Source organism: Gavialis gangeticus, unplaced genomic scaffold (assembly GCF_001723915.1).
Source record: "Gavialis gangeticus isolate Ggan-Ray unplaced genomic scaffold, GavGan_comp1, whole genome shotgun sequence".
Lineage (NCBI taxonomy): Eukaryota > Metazoa > Chordata > Crocodylia > Gavialidae > Gavialis > Gavialis gangeticus.
Window position 1 is genome coordinate 41,559,602 of NW_017728994.1, and position 21,263 is coordinate 41,580,864.

At 41.3% G+C, this 21,263-nt stretch overlaps 1 protein-coding gene and 1 long non-coding RNA gene across 2 annotated transcripts in view; both read right to left on the minus strand.

Moving 5' to 3' along the window:
• The window catches only part of LOC109287511, a 15,292-nt gene extending 10,069 nt beyond the window's left edge, over positions 1-5,223 (minus strand). Inside the window, exons 1-2 of the long non-coding RNA XR_002094880.1 lie at positions 5,212-5,223; positions 2,117-2,122 (exon numbers count right to left, since the gene is read on the minus strand). This is a non-coding gene — a long non-coding RNA (uncharacterized LOC109287511). The remainder of the gene's footprint in view (positions 1-2,116; positions 2,123-5,211) is intronic.
• LOC109287510 overlaps positions 1-8,356 on the minus strand; it is a 55,093-nt gene extending 46,737 nt beyond the window's left edge. Inside the window, exons 1-2 of the mRNA XM_019502649.1 lie at positions 8,238-8,356; positions 7,752-7,828 (exon numbers count right to left, since the gene is read on the minus strand). Of these exons, the coding sequence (XP_019358194.1) occupies positions 7,752-7,780 (29 nt within the window). The 5' untranslated portion in view covers positions 7,781-7,828; positions 8,238-8,356. The remainder of the gene's footprint in view (positions 1-7,751; positions 7,829-8,237) is intronic.
• Positions 8,357-21,263: the final 12,907 nt, after the last annotated feature.

Below are 21,263 nucleotides of genomic sequence, written 5' to 3' on the forward strand. Positions count from 1 at the left end.
GTGCTACTTGTGCAGCCTGTACCACAAATTAGACACTCCAAACCAAACAGCTCTTCCTATGTTTTCAACAACCTACACTATCAAATGCATGAGATAAAGCAACAGAATTCCTTCCTCTTAAACTTTTCTTAAATATAACGCTAGTAGATACCAATTTCTTTCAAACAAGTGAGGTTGATACTTAGCCCGAGGCATCTTTGGCATTAAATGCAAGCTGAGAAGACTATGCAAAATTCAGATATCTCCTTCCCCCACCCAATCACCACAAAATATAGTTTCTAATGTATAAAAGTGTTTGGAGGTTTAAATTTGCATTAGAAATTATCTTGCATAATCCCTCTTCTGCCTGAAAGTACAAAGAAATACGAAGATTGATATCCGAGCCTAGGCTTACTAAGAGAGGTAAGAAGTGTTTTAACCAAATTTTCAGATCTTGTCTTCTTTTGAACACCGATATAATTCAAATACAGAAGATGAAAATTTGGCAAAAACTCACTTCGTGAAATTTCTGAACCTTTACTTGAAAAGAACAAGCCAGTTTCTTTTCCAAGAAAACAGTAAGCAAAACTATTAGAAATTTTAATATTCCCAATGCTTCCACAGTAGAAAATAAGAGAAAAACCAACTTTAATACCATTTGAGGCTCTATACATCAAAAGAAATAAGGAGCACGGACTGCAGACTACTTTTAATAATATAGTGTCTGGCAAAATGATACAGAAGCAAAAGAAAAAACAGGGAAGACAAGAGAGGGTTAGGCTGAAACAAAAACAGGGCAATGCCGAGTTTTGAAGAGAATAATCTTGTATTTGTTCTAGAATGTAAGAAAGAACCAGTGAAGGAACAGGACAATTATTTTAATGGTAATTTTGGATAGATGTAGAGAAAGGCAAGATGCAAATTGTGGAAGGCCAAAAGATACCGATACGGAATAAAGAGGAAATTATGCAAGAGGACATTTAAACTAAGATACAAGCAAGTCAGAGAGTGAAGATGGCATTAAGGTTAAAAGGTTTAGATTGTTTTTTAAAAAGAAGAAAATAATTGTTACAAGTGAATCCTTAAATAACTGCCAACAATCCAAAAAATCACTTTGGACAGAAAAGTTATCCTTCTGATAACTTGTTACCCATAAAGTTATCAGAAAAAGGCAGCAATACTTGGAATACAGTAATAGTGAGAGGTTGGGGGTGCAGAACTAGATCTAGGAATCAACAGTATAGAAGTAACAGCTGAATCCATAGAACTGACTGAAGTCACATGGAAGCAGATGAAAAAAAGTGAACCAAGGATCGACCAATATATCATAGCAATATTTGAACCCCTCCTAAGAAATGCTCAGGATGTAGGAGGAAAACCCAGGTGAGTAAATTATATTCAGGAAAGAGTGTTAATGGAGGTGCATCTAACCAGCAAATAGCTGAACATCCAAGTCTGAAATATATTGCTACACAGCCTCAAAGTAAATTAGACTTTTCAACGTTAAGTAACACATTTGGCATTTTGAAAGGGTTGACAGGACTGGTAGCCAAGGCCTACTTTTACATCAGAATGGCCATGTAACTTTGATATCTTCAGGGTCTTGACACAGATTCAAATTTCCTCGATTCCAGAGTGTCCAAAGCCACAAGTTAAGTTTATTGTTTTAACAGGAAAGCAGCCAAGAAGACAGTTAAATAAATGGTGACAAACAGCAAGCACACAAACACAATACATTTTCAATTAGATCTTTATTTTTCTAATTTTTCAAACGTGTGAATATTTCATGACTATCAAGATTTTACTTTCTGTAAATAAAATGTCTGAAATCTTCAATTCCCTTTCAACCCAACCCCTCTTCTTCCCATAGTATGGAAGCACTCTCTCCCTAAATTCATTCAACCACTTTAAAACATCAATAATTTTACCCACTTTTCTAAGGAAAAAGCAAGTTGCTTTCGGCATGAGAACAAGAAGGAAAAACGAAGGCTATGTATGTTTTTCATGAAGTTATTTAGGCCTGAAAATAGTTGCCAAAAAAGTTACAGAGTTGTAACTGTATTTTCATTACGATACTCTAGCTCAGGGCTATCCAACTGACAGTTTACAAGGGGCTAAATTACAACCTCTAGGCTACCTGCCTCTGCTTGCCCCGTTGCTCTGGCTCGGGGCTCCGTCTCCCCGACTCCCCTCTCCTCACCCTAAGCAGTGGGGCACTGCAGTGCAGAGCAGCACAGCTTGAAGTACTAGGAGAACTCAAGGCAACAGAAAGACATAGTGCAGCAGGGCAGGGATGTATGTTTCTGAGGAAGACATTTTAAAAGATGATTGAAGATGAGCTTACCCTAAATCAGAAAGGTGTCCATGAAAAGTTTATAACTGACCCTGAAACATTAGCAGTTAAGCACAGACATCTGATAAAGAATTCATCTGAACAAGTATGTTAAAAAAGAGTCCCACAGACAAGCCTTAATAAGCAGATGTCAGATTTGACTAGCAGGTTTAACTTACCCCCATCGTATTAACAAAAACTGAGTAGCCTTATAACTACTACCTAGCTTAGTTTCCCACATATAACATGCACCCTGATTTCCTAGGTTTTGGAAATGGGGCATGTTGTAAGTGAGGAAATACAATAACAGCAGTTCCTACCATTTAAGTTTCTGAAGGACAAAAGCAAATGTTGCTCTGCACGCAATCCGCATGGAGCAGAAAAATGGAGTGGGTTCAGCTCCCTAGCTGCTGCTATTCAGTTATTACAAGGCTAGATCATTTCCCTACCTCTCCCCCCCAACCCAATAATAAATTTTGGATAGGTTTGCAAAATTTTGGAAATACATTGATTTTGGATGGATTTATTCTGCTTTCAAAAAACAAGGTGTGTTTCTTATTCTAGGAAAATACAGTATGAGAGAAAATATAGTAAGTGCCATCCATACGGAGTCGCCATAAAATATAGGTTAAGCAGAACTGCATATAACAATAACACCAAACAGTAAATCTTAGTATCACAATAAATGGCAGCAGGTATTTTCACCCATATAAGTGATCAATCTTAACTCATATGACAGCTCACCAAGTATTAGGAAGAATTGTTATCCAGTGAAATTCAGTGGTTTATATAGGAAATCCTACTGTTTAATCAGTTCCTGTGAAAAGTGCAGTTGTACCTTTATAACAGGAACATTAAAATTATTTTAGAACAACAGATTACAGAAAAAATGTATGCATAGCTATGTTTTCACTGTCAGGTTAACTGCTGTAACTATTATATACAATTTTGTATATTTCATGCAGTCAACATTAACATACATACATTTCTCCTATGGCAGCTTTGCAAAATAGTTATTCAACTTAAACAATTCAAGCAAAAGATCTAGCTTGCCCACCTTTACCAAGGTTATCAGAATAAGTAGATGTTTGGTAAAATAATTATATAACTGGATTTCTCAGCATCACAAGCAGCTTTGAAAGGATATACTGTCTTGCCTTGTACTTGACAGCTCTCAGTAGCATTAATAATGCATGGAAGAAACAATGGTCACGAGACATGTCCAAAGTTGTTTGCAACTAGTCACAACTGATATTTGCTGGCTTTTGTGAAGTGTACCATTGTCCCACAAAATCCCAGGGAACTGATGATGACATCAATAGTTTGGACAGAGGTGCCGAAGTCTGAACAATCATAGAGCCTCAGCATGTGTCTTCCACATAAGTGGTACACAACCAAAATTAAACAGAACATAGTAGCAGCAAAATGAAGATACTGGTATTTCCTCTACTGTTCCACACATAAATGGAACTCTTCAATTTCTAATAGCATTATTCTTGTGTATTTTTAAGGGACCAAGATTTTTTTTTTCCCGTAGAAGTGCAGTGACAGCTCACCAGAATCATCCAAGAAATGTAAATGGTAGCATTAATCTGTTAGGAAAGGTATTTAAACCAAGAGTGGAAAGCTAGTGAAGACCATTAGTCTATTTCTCAAAAGACACAATGGGAAAAGTGAAATAATCGTAATGGAGCACATGTTTACAGCTAAAACTTAATTCCCAATTCTACAAAAGACAAATAATAAGTTCCTTTATAAATATCCATAATTAAAGAGTAGTTACTACAGTTCTATGCTTACCTTATAATAAAAGATAAGACTGTATAACTAATGGGGGGGGGAATGACAGTACATTAAAAAGCTGTATCAAATAACTAACTAATTGCTCAGAAACAGGGGGAGGGGGGCAAATATTCCAATACATGTAAAACAGGAGATGAAAAAAAAAGGGCATAGTTACTTAGGGACCTGCAGCTAGATGGAATCTTGCCACTTGCTCTTCTCTCCAACCCCTGTAGAATAGGCACACAGGAGCTGGAAAGGTTACTGCAGCTGAAAGGCTGCAAAACTCAACAACAATGGAGAGGAATTCCCTCTGTTTATTCTCCATAGGATAGAATAATATGTGGCTTCATACTTGTGTACTGTAGTGTATGATCTAAGCCTAAGCACTGTACAGAAATAGGACATCATCAATTCCCCACACGTTCATACAATGAACTATCTTCTATTTTCCTTAGTATTTTTTAAAATGTGACTCTGCTTTAAGATGAGGCCTTAAGAGGTTTTACAAGGTCAGGAATTTGCCTCATTCACCTCAAATACATATTCTCAGCTTACTTGCAAAAAACTGGTATTTTTTTCCTTGTAAAAAAAAGAAAGATCTGAATCCAAACTGTAACCTTTCCATTTAGCTTTGCAAGCAAGCGTTTCACAGGTCCAATTATATAATCAGTTAAATTTGTGCAGCCTCATGAATGTAAAGTTATGGGCGACATGCAGTCCAATTTCCTTTAATAAACTTTCATATGCATTGCCATTTAGAATTGTATAAACAATTCTGCTCAATATGCAAGTATGAGCAACTTAATTCACTCCCTCTTTGGTGAATTTATCAGTACATACACATGAAAAAAAAAATACATTCCTGTCTTTTTAGGCAATATCAATAACCCCCAATAAACACGGGAATCAAATCAGCCAAATAAGAAATTGTTATTTCTACAGAAATTTCTGAGAGTTAGACTTCACTCGAGATGATGTTCACCAATTTCAACTGTGGATACTGTTGCACAAAACAAGCAAAATTATATAATGGTTAGCATTACAGCAGCTCCAGTTGTAGCTTGTCAAGATACCTTGAACCCCCTCTACTGGTTTATTTTTCTGTTGCAAAACACTGATTGAAAAATATTATGTAACATGGTTGTTTAAAACCATTTCACCACCAAAAGATACATAATTCAAGGTGCACAAATGCTGTATTTGCTTAAAAGAATACTACCAAGTTCATCAATCCAAAAGTCAGACTGTCATAGATGTAGTTATACTTGCATACATTACCTTGTACCATTATTGCTTAGTCCCAAAAAAAGAAATGTTATATGGTACAAATATATTTATGATGTACCATATAACATTTCTTTTTTTGGGACTAAGCAATAATGGTACAAGGTAATGGTACAAGGAATATGGGGGACCAACTGTGTTAATTAGGCCTGTATAATTATACCAGTAGAACTTCTGCATACAGGCAAACCCTAAAGTTTCACTATTCCTTTTATAAGTGGGAAGAAAAGCAGATTTATAAAGAACATACGACACAGAATGGGAGCAAACCAAATCTGACATGCATTCAGGGTCAGCTGTATTATCTATAGCTCCTTTTAACTTTTAAAAGTAAGCTTAAAAATGGATCACTCTGTTGTAGAATTAGATAATTTGGGATCTGCTCAAAATCTCCCTCATTTCAAACACAGTGATCACAACCTACCAGAAGAAAGTGAACACTGAATGTTGCTGAGATACCTGCCTAGAAGACTGGCTGCAATTTAATTAACACATTTAATTTTCATTCAAGCAATCTCTTACCAAAAATGTAATCCCAATAATTTGTACTAGCTGGTACATTCTCGGTGTCAACGTGCACAACATTGAAGATATGAGGATATAAAGATATATTTTAAAACACGGGTGGTTCAACCCTTGCCCTGTAGGTTAACACAGTACCAGGGACTGGACTTATCTGGCCCAAAGGACTCCCCACAGGTCTGACTATTTGATGGCAGAGGAGCATGACACTACTCCCCTGCTGTCAAATTTCTGGACCTCTAAGGAGCTTCACAGGCCAGACAGCATGGCTTTGCAAGCTGCAGCAGGTGAGGCCCGATCCCAGTGTGTAGAAGCCAGCCAAAGCTGCAAGGGGCCGAATCTGGTACACAAGGACAAAACTTTGATTGCTACTGTTTTGAAATAATTATATAGGACTCCCTTTCTCATTTGGTTTCTCCAGCTCCACTGCTAAAGTCTTAAGTGTTCAAGGAGCTGCATTCCTTGCACACTGCCTTACAAGTTAATGATTCTGCTAAAAGTACTGAAAATATAAAGGTACCTGAATTGTGGTGTTGGCAGATCAAAAGCCACCATCCTTCCCGCCCACCTTTTTCTTTAACTTTTGGGTCACCTTCCAAAAAACACATGTAATTTTAAGTCAACTCATACCCTGTTACATGTACCTGTCAGACAAATAAATGGAATTCATATGACGAAGAGAGATTAAAAATTAATAAAGCCTGAGGAGTTGAAACACATTCTGTTTTAAATAAACTAATTTAAGCAAGAAAAATGCTTATTTTTCAAGTTTTCTGCATTCCTGTTAGACAAACCAAAACTGCTTTAAAGAAGACAGGAGTTTTAAATCAACTTAAAGTGTTTGATAGAGAAAACAAGCAAGTTACAGCTCCTTAAATAGCTACTATGGTAAAGTAATATTTTAATTCCCCAACCACAGCAAGCTATGACAGAACTCAATAAAAATTCTTTGAGGCCATTAAAAATAAATTTCCAAGTTTATTTATTTCCCCTTGACTAGTTTCATAATACAGTATGTTTTTAGCAGCAATCAGGGATCAAGATTCCCAAGCTCCTTTTTTGATCTTGTTCCTCATTTGCTCCGTGATCTTATTTAACCGGTACTTTAGTATAAGTATAGTACCACCTCTGTAAAACAACTGGAGATCTTTAGGTAAGCAGCATAGATTTTAGTGGCAACTTCACAGCTACTAGTTCTTAAGTGGGCATGTAACCAACCAGGTAGTTGGTGCTGGCAGATTGTCAGAAACAAGGGCTATACTTTATTAAAAAAACAAACAAGCGAGCAACTTCCCCCTCTTATTTTAGTTTGAAGTATACCCCATGGGTCCCACCAGTAGTACAGCCAGGTCAACAGGACAAAGGCAGAACTCTGCCTCTTAGCACTTACTGCCCATAAATGTTTAAGCTCCCTTGAGTGATACACATGGGATAAAATATGTGCTTCTGCACTTTACCACTTGTACCTGTAAAGAAAAAGAGATCTGTTGCATTCCCCACATGCAAACAGCTGCCTTCAACTTCTCCCAAGCTCTCAGGGCAGGGTAAGTGTGTGAGAAGGGGGAAGAGGGGGACAACTGTCCCATCCCTCAAGACCGGTAGAAGTTTGCAGTTTAGGAAGGAGCTAGGTGTGGTTTGATGAAGAAGTATTCATAGACAAGTTGGGGATATAATACTCACCTGGGGGATGACGGGCTATGTCCTTCCTGCCTTGGTGCCAATACCTACCTTACCAGGGTGGGGCTGGCACAGAAGAGGCTGTGGTGAAAGAGTGAGGGGCAGCCTGCGCCCCCTCCCTGCTGGCAGGGCTGCGCCCGCTCCTGCCTGTCTCAGCGTGAGGGATACTTACCCGTCGGGGATAGTGTTCTTCTTTACCATGCTGAAAGCGGGAGCAGCAAGAGCAGGAGGCAGCGGTGAAAGTGGGCACTGCAGCAAAGGAGAGAGAACCGCGCGGTTAACACCCTACCCAGCTCACGCTTCTCTCTCACCGGCGCGGGGCTGGCCCCACGCGCGAGCAGCGCAGTACAGCCTGGGACAGGCCGTCCCCATTGTCCCTCTGCTGCACTGGAACAGGGGGAGAGAAGCAGCCTCGCCCGCGCACCCCAGCCTCCAGGCGGGGGCGGGGAAGATCCGCCGAGATCCTCCCGCGGCCTGGGGCAGGGCCCGGCCTCCCGCGGAGGCGAGAGCAGCCCCCGTCAGGGGAGGGAAGGCCGCGTCCCCGTGCACGGGCAGGCGCGACACCCCGTGCCCGGCCCCGGTAGCCCGAGAGGCAGGTCCCGCGGGGACAGGCCGAGGCGACGGGCGGGGCTCCGGGCCGGGAGGGGGAGGCCCGTACCCTGAGCGGCTTCTCCGGGCGAAGGAAAGCGGTTGCGAGGAAGACGCCGCCGCCGAACCTTCCCGAACGGCACCTCCACTGCGCCTGCTCCGCGCACCGCGCAGGCGCAGCTAAGAAGCGCCCAGCGCGTATGCTCAGGGGCTCGCGACGCGTGACGTAAAGCCACGCGTAGAGACAAGCTGGCCAATGAGCGCGGAGGTCGCAGTGCGCCTGCTCGGTTGGGGGGGAGGGGTTTGCTTGTCTCCCTTCCCTGCCCTCTGCGGGCGCGTGGGTAGCGGTTGGGGGAGGGGTTTATAACGTCCTGTGTCTGGGCGTGTTTCAGGCGTGACCCTCGTTACCAGCCTGGCTCCGCGTTGATCCGGGCTCGCCCGAGACTGGCTCGTCTGGCTCTTGAAGAATCAGCTGTGGAGCCGTGACTAGCAGGCGACCACTGCCTCATCCTGTGGAGAAGATCAGCGCAGGGCGGGCCCTTGTGCTTTGCGGGCAGAACCCCAGCCCTGGTTTCAGAGCCCGGGCAGCTTGGTTTGTACCCCTTGAAGGTGTAAGGGCAAGCGCAGACGGAGGACTGCCGTGTGTATCCCTTCTCTTTGGGATAGAGGGGTGTGTTTTTTTTCTTCTTTAGTTGACTAGATCGTTGTATCCATTCATTAATAAATACAGAGACCTTTCCCATGTCACAAATACAAACTATTAAAGTAGAAGCACTTTATATCCTAAGATGTCTGCTTCTAAATTACAGAGCTCAGAGCTGGAATTTTACGAGTCTTCAAATGCATCTAGCACTAGGAAAGCAGCAATCGTTTCTAATCCTGAGGTACAGCTACATTTCAAAAAGAGTCAAATTAGTAAATGTAGTCACATTTCTCAGTGAACATTGTTTTAAACAGCTGAGAAGAGACGTTCTAAACTCTTAAAATTGCAGAGATAGAAATACATATTCAGAGGAAAAGCAGTCATGAAAAAACTTTTTCCATTGGTTGACATTTTTGAAGTGTAAGCTTGTTGGGTTTTTTGCAATCAGGTTAAGTGTTTCTTTCCTTCAAATGAACTGAACAAAAGTTGAATAGTTTAATTTTGAGAGGTGTAACTAGTAGTTGATAGTATTGATGTCAAACATTCTGTGACATGACATATCATGGTCTCTTTCTAGTCATTTGTAACACTTCAGAATAAATGGATCCTGACCAGAAACGAGAACTGTCATCAGAAGAAGGAATTCAGGGAAGTTACTTTAAAATTAATTTTATATTTCTTTGCAGATAAGATGGACATGACTCATGTTTACATTTTAAGCTGCAAGGTGATGTTAATCATAGAATAGATCATAGACCTATATGGAAACCCACAGATCTACATTTTTCTTTCTTTTTCCTTTCTTTCTTCTGCAGATTGTGTATGCAGAATGTTTAAAATATTGTAGTGCTAGCTAGCAGCACTGGGAGTGGGAAATTATTAAACAGCCAGAGTTTAGTACTTGGAATTAAGATTTTGGCTGCCAACAAGGACATTATTAGTACATTCAGTAGTATCTTGAGGCTATTAAAAGTAATTGTCATTCAAGGTTGAATGATTGCAACATTTCCAAATGAGGAAGGTTAGTGCTAAGTAAAGGCATACCATGTTCATGCAGGGAAATTAATTTTCAGTATACATCTCTGTGCAATACAGAAATATGATTTGTAACAGGGCAGTGGTATCCTCCTGTTAACCAATAACACGTAAAATGTGTTCGTACACCACATTTTGCATATTTACCTGCATACTTTACCTAATCATATTTATGGAAAACATTCTGAGAAAATCAGGACAATTTATTCCATTGCGTCTCAGCAAGAGGTAGTTTATCAATGGAACTTGCATAGAAAGCAGCATTAGCACAATGTAGTTCATTACACTGTAGAATATCATGTTCAATAAAGATGAAAAGAAAAGGGAGATTCTGAGTTGCTTACACCCACATACTTCAGTTCAGAAGATATTGAACTGGTGTTTGGATGCATTTGGTAAAATGCCTTTCTTACAACATATTTAGCTATATGAGTAGACATGTGCCCCTATATATGTGGGCATTGCAACATTTAATTGGTTAGAAGGATTGCTGTGGAGTCATGTAAACTAAAGCATTTCTGTTTTTCAAGAGTGATACTGGGTTTTTGGCATCTCTCCCAGTGTTTTGCTTGTGAGGAGGAGTTGAATTTGGGTTTTCTACAATTAGGTATCAAGTGTTGGTCTAGGTTTCACTTTGGACCAGACTTTCAGAAAAAAACTTTTAATGATAAATTATGAAAATTATAGCAGTCTGTGATCCATCTTCTTTATATGGCAGAAGGTTAAAATAACTTCCTGCTGAAAGGCAGAAAGGCAGGGGAGAGAAGAAGGACATATTCCATAATGGCTCCTCACCAGGTACCAGTTTGTTGAATGTGATCAATTCAAACATTTTCGAAGTAACGAAAACGAGTTGGAAAGAAAAATTACTACGGATTTCAGTAAATTAAAAAGATTTTATGTCAAATAATCCTTAGGTCCTGTAAAAGAATAAGGGTGGCATGTTTGGGCTGGTATACAAGAGGCCAAAGAAACAGGCAAATAAATTGCTGTTTTCCAGTCTCTCAGCATGCTAGTGCAGGTTATAAAAACTTCAGTAACACTTTTTCTCAGGTAATAGAAACCAAGGGAGGAAAGTGCGTATGTGTAATTGACAGTCTGCATGCAGCAGCCATATGTCAAAGGTAACACCCAAAGGCTGCCACGTTAAATTTGAACATCAGTATTAGCAAGAAAGGTATTAACTGTCAGTGTCAGCTAAGTAAAAACAAGCTAATCTGGCCCTCTACCACAACCCACCCCCACTCCCCGCAGCAAAACAGCAGTGGTTGATTTTGAGTTTTTTGTGCCCTGGCAATGTGAAAAGCCATTTGGTGAATTGATTAGTTTTTTTATTATGAGATTTTATTCAAAAGATAAGTATTCTATACAATATCATGAGGATATACATTTACTTAAAATGACACTTTTTAATTATTCAGAAGGACACAGCTAAAGAGAGAATTCTGAAGAAGATATCTATGAGAAGGAAAAGTGCTATGAAAAAGGTGCTTTATTAATTATATTTTAAAAGTATTCTGTACCATACTAATACTTTATTAGGACAAGTATTTATTGAAAATACTTTATGTTCTAGACTTCAAGTATTTTGATACATTAATTCTAATATATAATGTTAGGAAGTCTTTTAGATTTGTACTGTGGTTGTGCCAACCATCTATTGCATAGTGTTACAACTATCTTTCAGAATACTTTTATCTAATAAAAATAGCATATCTTATTCTGGCAGTATTATCTTGCTTCATTTTCCCCAGATCACCTCCTTACCAGGAAGGTAACCAAGCTTAAATTGACTGAAAATATCATTTTCAAGCAGTTTATTTACCTCCATGGTAATATTTACTACTTTCTAACAAAGCTATATGCCCAAGTATTCCAAAGGCACTCTGTTGTCAATGTTTTCTTTTAAGAGTTTGCTTAAGCTAGTCTGAAAGAGAATTTTTGGCTATCTTAATTATATTATATGCTATTAAAAATGAAAGTACAGATTTCCCTCACTTTATGCGGGTTTTATAAGTGCAAATTCCCTCTTATACAATGACCCTTTTTATACCAGAAATTTGTCATCTGTGAGGTAAATTCACTTTTATGTGATCGGTGTGGTGGAAGCCCTCAGTCAGCTGCTTTTTGCAGTGCATTATGGGAGTGATTTGCATCAAAATATAGTCTCCTGTGTGGACTGTGCTCCTTGCTCGTTGTCTGTGCCATGTGTTTCTGCAGTTGTCATCCCCATTATGGTAACATTCACCACTACCCTGTGCTTGTATGTACTGTCTGCTGTTGGTGAGTACCAAAATTGTCTTGTAAAAGTGGTAGAAATGGGTCTGGGGGTCAGTACAGTCAAGGTCTTGAAACATATCCATATTTGTTACATTGTAAAGTGGGTTCTCCTTATGCAATTTCGAGTTATGTGAGGTGTGCTTGCCTGGTCTTGAGAAGGCTCTTTCTAGCCATCTTGGAGCATGTGCCTGGGATTGTGTGTGATGTTTGGTTCTGCGATCTCAGCAGGGAATCACGTTCTCCCCGAGGGAAACCCCAAAACTTGCCTGCCACAACTTTGATCTTCTTTCAGTGGTGGGGCTCCCTCCTGTGGTTCCCTGTGGGGCAGTCACACTCCCTAGCAGGTATTCTTGGGGCTCCACCTCCCCTACACCCCAGCCATGCGCCAGCCTACAGGATGATTGCTTGATGACCTGCTGGTGCACGCCCTGGTATTGATTCTTGTACTTTTCCTTGCCTGCAGAGCCTTTGGTGTCTTTACCCAGCTATGGGCCTCTTCGGGGTGCTAGGCTGTCCCTGATGTTCTTTAGTGCCTTTCTTAATGTTGCTGCAGCTTGTAGCACATGCCTTTATCATTCTTAATCTGTGAGTGCTGCCCAGGGCCCTGACCTTTGTTGGGGTCCCTCTGGGCTACCAACAAAGAAAAAAGGATTAATAACAAAAAAAAAAAAGGGGGGCACCAGGCCTTGGCCCATCCCGTTATGAGCCCGGTGTCTGTGGCTCCCAAAGTCCCTTGAAGTCCCTCGACACCATCTTTGTCTTTTCAATGAGTTGCAAACCCCTCAGAAGGGACCTGTCCTTGTGCACCTGGGTGCTATCCAGTACAGTCTGTACCTGGCCTGGGGGGCACCTTTGCTGCTTGCCTCCGGCTATGCCTCCTCCATTTCTCCTTTGCTGTTGGCTTTTATTTTGGCTGGGCGGCATTCGGTGATGGCATCATCCACCAGCGCTGCTTTCATCCAGAAATAAAGCTGGCTAGTGAACTGCAGGCGTTCTGTTCTGTCCTGGTGTGGCTCATCTTTTCCTTGTGCTTCTGTAATGGGTAAGTTTGCTTGATCTTCAGGGCTTGCATTGTGAGGTTAGGTTGTCCCTGTTGCGAGTCATGTCCCTGTCTTCGTTCCCACAGGACACACTGTTTTCTAGGAACACATGTATAGCATAAAGCGAAGGAACCTGTACTAAAAATCTAAACTTGTTACCAGTAACGTACAGTTTTAGACTCATCATCTTCTTGGTACCACTAGACTTGAATTACAAAACTTTCTTTCAAAAAACATGTACATTTCATTGGAATTACTTAAAATGTATAATCTTAAAAACAATTTTAGCCTAAATTTTTGGACAGCATCCCTTTGATTTTAATATCTATTTGGCTGGAAGGGTGAGTTATTAATTTAGTTATATTAAATTGACTGCTGCTCTTCTTCATAGACTCTTAGGGGACATCCAGACGAACGCGTATGAGCCTCTTGCAGCATCTCAAAGCCCTTTGAGACACTTGAAGAGGCACATGAGGGAACAAAAAAATGTTCCCTGTGCTGCAAGTTTGCAGTGTGCGGGCAAAATTAGGATGTCCAGGGGTCAAAAAAATACCCCGAGGCGAAACAAACACCTGGCCCAATCCCCTGTCTACACCCTGAGTCTCCCCTGATCTCTGCCCTGCCCGACCGCAGCATCCCTGAGGCAACTGGAGGCTGAGGTCCTCCCCCGAGATGCTCTGATAGCCAGCCAGAGTGTCTCTGTGGCTGGCCCTCGCCCTGGTGCTGAAGCATGCTGCCTGCCCTTGCCGGGTTGGCAGCTTACCAACCACACAGAGCTGGACCCAGGCTCCTGCACTGCCACTGCCCCATCGCATGGGTGTGGCTGAGGTGAGCAGGGCATCACGCAGCTCCATGTACTGTCAGGTAGCTGGGGCCACTCAGGCTGAGCAGTGCCAGGCCCTAGGTGATAGCCACAGTGGCCCCAGCTGCCTCGCAGCATGCAGAGCCATGCAGTGCCCTGCCAACTCCGACTGCACCTGCACGATGGGACAGTGGCAGTGTGGGTGCCAGGTGGCCGGGGCTGGTCCCTGCTGCCCTGTGCTATATGGGGGGCCTCTGCCAGGAGGCCCTAGTGACCCCGATGGCCACTGCTACTGCTGGAGAGTGAAGGCCTTTTTTGTTTTAAAGTGCTGGGAGGCTGGGGCCGGGTGGGGCAGCCATCGGCAGTCTGGGGGTGCAAGTGGGGGCTGGGGCTGGGCAGCCATCGTGGGGTTTGGAGGAGTAGGCAGGGGATGGGGCCAGGTGGGGCAGCCATCGGGAGGTCTGGGGGTGCAAGCGGGGGGTGGGGCCAGGAGGGAAAGCCATTGGAAGGGGCTGCAGGAGCCAGCAGGGGATGGTGGTGGGAGGGGCAGCAATTCAGGGGGCTGGGAGAGCAAGCAGGGGTGGGGCATATGGGCCTTGCAGCAGGGGAGGTGGTAGGCCCTGCAGGGGCCATGTGGCTTCTGTTGTGGGGGCGCTGTAGCCCTGTGGGGGGGCATTCTGTGAGCTGGGGAGGGGCTGCACCCTGCAGGGGGCAGCGGACCCACCCCGCCTGAGCAGCTTCCCGCCACTACCCCCTCATGATCCACCCATACCTACCCACACATCCCACTGCCCCCCACATCCCTCCACAGCCACTTCCACCCCTCTTCCCACCCCCCTTCTGCAAACACCACATCCCCCCAGCACATACCCTTTGTGCCCAGCTACCAGACAGGATGAAACCTTGGGGCAGGAGCTGTGGCTTCAGGGACAGTTGTCCCAATGTCCTGGTTAGTGAAGAGGTCAGGGGGAGCTCTAATTGTTTTATGGTAACCCCCCCCCCCCCGCAAGGCAAACAGCAAAACACAGGTATTTAGAATTAATTTTATTAGGATAAGAGACACTGGTAGCCTTCCAAATTACTTTAACACTGTAGATATATCAATAAAACATTGCCCAACTGATCACTGTCTCTCTGTCACTCTCTCTCTCTGTATATAGTGGTCTTTTGCTTTAAGTGTGGAGGAACATGGATTTCAGGGTATTTTACAGAGTGACTATGGGATTTTTTTATGAGGGATGTTCTAGGTTTCAAATAGGGAACACCAGAATTCCTGCTAGGGAGGTGGCAGGACCCAGGCAGAGGAGCCTGCTCAGAGCTGGCACCTTGGACCCAGCTGGAGGTGGCTGACCTTCTGGCCAGTTGGGGCCAGGAGGACGAGCTTTGACAGTTCAAAGTGGGCTGCCACACTGGTAACATCTGAGCGATAGCTGCCCAGATGGCCGGGCAAGCTGCACAGAGGCCAACTCTGCCGCCACAGCCCACTGGCAGCTGGCCCAGATGGGCAGATGCCTCTACTGGCTGTGCAGTCCCCATCTGGGTCTGGCAGGTGTGCAGCAGGTCACAGCCAGGCAGAAGTCCCCACTGCCAGACTGCTGCAGTGGGTAGAGGGTGCAGGGAACTCTCAGGGCTGCTTCAGCGGTCTAGCTGGCACAAGGGGTAGTGTCCCCAGGTACTAATTGGCTGGGCCCCAGAAGCTCCTGAGAGTGAGTAGCCCTGAGTTACTTGCCAGGGCAGCTTTTTGTACTGATGGGGCCAGAACAGGGCAACTTTTTACAAGTGCTGGCCCCAGGTTCTAGCTCCCCCTGGCTGTAGATCCGGGAGGAGACAGGGTTATTTTGCCCCAAGTAGCACAACTTGCACCACACCAAAGTGCACGTCCGGGCATGTGCACTGAGGCAAAAAGCCCTGGCTCAAATTTGCACCACTTCTATTTGAGCTGCTGCAAGTGCACGTGCCTGCATTTTTGGACATGCCTTTAGAATATAAAGCTAGAGGAGACCATTAGACTAAGGGAAACATATCTGACTTCTATGTTACAGGCTTTTTAATTTCAACTTGTTACCCTGTATAGTAAACTGTATAACTTTAGTTTGACCAAAACATATTTTTGAGAAATACACCTAGTAGTTGCTCGACAACTCAAAGAAATGGAGAATCCACAACTTCTCTATCAGTATGCATACAGTATATACTAATAGGTAATCATACTCACCTTATTTTTAATTTGAATTTGTCAGGCTTCAGCTTCCAGCCACTTGTTTTTATTTCTATTTTGTCTGCTGGAGTGACGAGACCTTTAGTATCTAGTTTGTTTTTGCAAAGTACTTACACAGGGTAATAATATCTGTTTAATCTTTTTAATTAGCTAAATAGATTGAGTTCCCCAAGACTCTCAAAGCAAGATATTTTTTGTGGTATTTTAATCATTTTTGTGATTCTTATCAGTCACCTTCTCCAATTTTACATCCATTTTTTTTAACTGGGCAGCAGAACTGGTTGTATTATTCAGTCTCAGTCTTGCCAATAGACTGCTGTTAATTGCTGAAAAGTTAAAGCCACTTCTGTACTCTTACTACTGCCCTGTTTGTACAACCAAAGATTATGCTAGCCCTTTTATCTCCAGTGTTGTGTTGAGAGCTTATGTTATTTGGCGGGCTTTTGTGGTTTGGATTTATTTTACCACTATTTTTTTTCACAGGCCACTATTCTATAGCTATGTTCTGCATTCTTCATCCCTAAATGTGTAATTTTGCATTTGATAGTATTAAAATATGTTGACATGAATAGTCTCAGTTTACCTCATAATCCAGTTTACTTAATTTAAGATGACTATCCTGTCCTCATCATTTTTAGCATTTGACCACTCATAATTTGGATAATGTTCATTAACAAAGTGAACATTGCTGGGATCATTTGACCCCTGCTGACTGCCTCCCCTTTGGGCAGGGGGCTGGACCTGATTATCTTGCAAGGTCCCTTCCAGCTCGAATGTCTATGAAATCTATGAACTATTTAAGTATCTTCACTAAACTCATTCAATATTTTTTAATCTGCCTAACACCTAGGTAGAATAAGTGTTTTTCCTTTTTCATGGGTACAGGTTGTAGCCATGTTAGTCTAAGGACAAAGTAAGACACAGTTCTTTGGGTAAATCTGATATCTTTTATTAGGCCAACTCAAATAGTTGGAAAAATTCTTCTTAGCAAGCTTTTAGGTATAAATACCCTTTGTCAGGCTGAAGAAGCACCTGCAGTTGGTGTATACTCTTCCTGGATGGAATGAATAGTAAAGACGCCAGAGGCTGGTATATATACAAGAAAGCCAGTTAGTGAAAATGTAAGTTGAGGGGTCAGTAGGTGAGACACAGGTGGGGAGGGGAGGGGAATGAGTGTAGCTGGTAAATAGTGGAGAGGTACCTGGTGAGTCAGATGCTAGGCAGGTTAGAATGTGTCACACATTCAATGTCTATATTTAGTGCATGTTTTTTAGTATCCAGGAGGTTGATGAAGTTAAGTTCATAAGCTTAGCTGTGAAAAGTGTTTTGTAAAGTGCTTATTTCTTTCTTTCATTGTATAACTACCAGAACGTTGCTGTGAAGAAGGACTTCTTTAAACTAAATAAATTTAACAGAAAGTGAAACAGCTGTTGCAAACTTGGTCCTCATTATTTACGTATAACAACCACCAATGCTCCTTTGATCATGTATCAGATGCAATAATGTATCATGTATAGTATAGATGAAGTATTTTAATGAAATGTTTTGAATTCTCTGCTAACCCAATCATATATTGTTTTTTCAAAGGCGTTCTTGTCCTCCTTAGTGATTTTCTATATTTTGAATCTTAACCTAATTTCAAGACACTTCAGTTAGAAAAGTTTAGTAACATACAATTTTCCTTATATTATTTGAGGCTTTTCTAATGATTGTGTTTCAGCAGGTTATGATGATTTGGACCACATTTTATCCTAAATATAGACTTGGGACTCTTATAAACAATTTGGTTCACTTTCCATATTTAGATCCATCAGTGTTTCTCAAACTGGGTTTTATCTGAACTTCTAGAGGGTTCCTGAAAGGAAGGGATGAAATAGCAGAACAGAAATCGGTATAATTAACTTATAAATCATTGGATACGTTTTTAGATTAAACGAGGTTTAAATATTAACTAACTGGTGTGCTCTTATACCAGTCCACTTTACCAGGTAATTTCAGAACTTTTGGAACAAGAATAAGTTTAGATGAACAGCTGCATTATCTTTTTTTTGTGGTACAGTATGAAATTTTTCTGTCCTAATTAACACTACAGAAGAACAGGGGTTGTTTTAAATATGGTATGCTTTTTTTGCAGCAATTCTTATCCTACTATTTTTCCTTTCCTGTATTAAAAAAAAACCTAAATAAACCTTGAAGTTTGTATTTGTGTTTAAATTTGTTATATTGTATTAATTTATTACTATATCATTGAAATCTGCAGACATTGCAAATTAGCACAAACACCAAATTATAAGTGATTAAAAAAAAACCATTTTTGGTATAGAGCCATATGGAAACAGCTTCTTAAAAGATGGGCCTTACATCATTCTGTTAATGATAAAATTGGAGGTCTGGTAGTCCAGCAGAGGGAGCAAATTCCATAGGGAGAATTTTCTACAGTAGACAGTCTGTGCAGTAAATGTCACACATCTACATGTGGACACCTATTAGGCTGGAGTAAATTAATTTACTCGGTAGCAGGCTAGTACTTGTAAATGTACCATAGGTAGTAAATGCAAGTAAGGTAGTAAATACAAGTACTATCAGTAGTGAATACAGTACTAAGGTAGTGAATACAAATACTATCCTGTTGTGGAGTAAAAAACTCCACAGCAGCACACATACAGATGCTGCCCAGGCTGGCTGGGGCATGAGGGTGCTTCAGTGCATGGGCTGCCTCTGGCTAGCTCCACACTGAAGCTTCCTCATGCCCCAGCCAGCCCTTCTGCAGCATGTTGAGCCGGGGGAACAGCCCCAGGCTGGCAGGATGACTCCCCAGGCTCCCTGCCAGCTGGGGCTGGTCCAGCTTAGCTCAATGTGCTGCAGTCCTGGGTACACACATAACAGGCACTGGAGTTTATTTCATTGCAATAATATGCATGTGTAGACATGCTCTGTTAAGTACAATCAAGGCATATCACAAAGATGAGTAAGTGGTATTATTACCATTTAGCAGGTTGAAAAAAAGTGACAGGTCCCCCTATCAAGTTTCCCAGTGGTTTTCATTAAGTTGGACAAGTGCTGAATTTTGCACTAGACAACTCTTAAGGCCATCTAGACAGGAAAACTTGCTGTGTCATGGAAAGAAAGCTGATACCCATACTATAAAAGTTAAATCTGTGTTGAGATTTTTGTTCAACGTGTGCACCTTTGAAAAGGCATTGGAAACAGTGGATCTTCTGAGTGCTTATTTGAGGCTTGAGACAATTGGTCAGTTTCTTAGGTGCAGTAGCTTAATATTGAGTAGAGCCCAGTGCAGTGGTCTCTTCCATTATTACAATCACACTGTTACCATTTGAAATTGCAAGAGGAAGATACAGTATAGGAACATTTATGTGTCATTACTTAACACCTGATCTGAAATGAGTCCCCTCTCAAGTGTTTAATCAGTTCCCTGCGGAATTAATAAATGGTTGTTACCTTTCATGAGAGTACAATCAGCCATAAGAACTTTATGTAAAATCGCTTGCTGGACCTCAACATGTGTAAAGTCCTCTGTTTCTAATCAGTGATGTATACATACTGATGTCAGGTTTAATATGTTTTTTTTAAATTTAAACACTACATTAAAATAAAAGATTCACTCACCAAAACATACTTTTACTTATATTTAAGATAGTTAGAAACTAATAGAACTAAGAAAAAAATGCATTTGAGGTTGAGCTTTAGTAAACACTGAATTCTTTTTCTCAATAGATAAATTTCAAGTAGTGTAGTAAGGGCATGATTTCTGCCTTACCCTGCTTTTTATTTTATTGTATCCTTTATCAATATTGGATATGGAATATTGTTTATGGAAAAGTGAGTACCTAATCTATTACACATTTGCTAGGAGGAAGTACTATGAAATATGTGGCAAATAGTGGGTCAAATAGTTGCTGTAAAATGTAGGTTTAGAAAATAATTATGCCTGATTTTGGCAGTTTATTTTAAAACAATTTAAACCTTTCCTTTGTTTACTTGTTTTGCACAGTTTGCTGAAAGAGATGAACATGTTCATAGATCACAAACAGAAGAACTTGTATGTCAGAATCTACGGGAAGGTAGTTCAATTAAAATACTTGTTTTCACCCTTTAATGAAACATTAATATTAGTGACATAAATGCTTCTGATTCACAGTAACTTTAGATTACAATTTGGCCACGTGAAAAAATGTTTTACGTATTTATTTTAATAAATGTAGGGCAAGTTTTCCCTTGTTGCTGCCTCTTAATCTAATCCTGCCACCAGACATCTTGTTGTCAAGGTGTTTTATTCTCACACTAGTTGTTTATTTGAATATGAGGGATTAGAAATTGTGATGACAAAGAAATATATATGTCCTACTAAGCAAGTTGATTGTCCTGGAAGCCAGCTGGAGAAGTTGTCGCATGTTTCATAGCTGTCATTGACAGTCCACGTGCTGAGTCTAGGAAGCATCCGGGCTGGAAAACAGCTGTTGAGTTCAGTTTATTTCAGTCCTCTCATCCAGACTTCTTTCAGATAAGAGAGATTTGAACAAACCATGTGATACTGAATGTATTACATGATATAGTTAAAGTTCAGGATCAAATTTTCAAATAGATTCTGAGTTAGAGGACATCAATTCTTGTTTCTTATGCCCCACACTAGCATTTGTACAGTATATGTATGATCTTGATAACAAGCACTGACTTAACGTTGTGCTAGCTTTTATTGTGTGTAATGTTAGAAGTTGGTATAAAAACTTGATTTTGAGTGTGTGTGCGTTTCAGATGCACAGGATTAAAACTATGAATTGCAGTAAGTGACTAATATTTTATTATAAAACCACTTGGTCATCACTCTTCTCATGAAAAGCTCATTCTGTTTGCTACACATACATGATAGTAAATGGACAGTATACTGCAGGATAAAACGTAAGAGAAAAACTTATCAGGTAGGGTTGCACCGATAGAGATTTTTGGGGCCAATATGATAGCTGATTTTTAAGGAGGCATATCGGCCTGATACACAGCTCTTCAGCTTGAAGAGCTGTATCCAGCTGGTTAAGTCTGGTATGGTGGAAATGGGGGGAAGG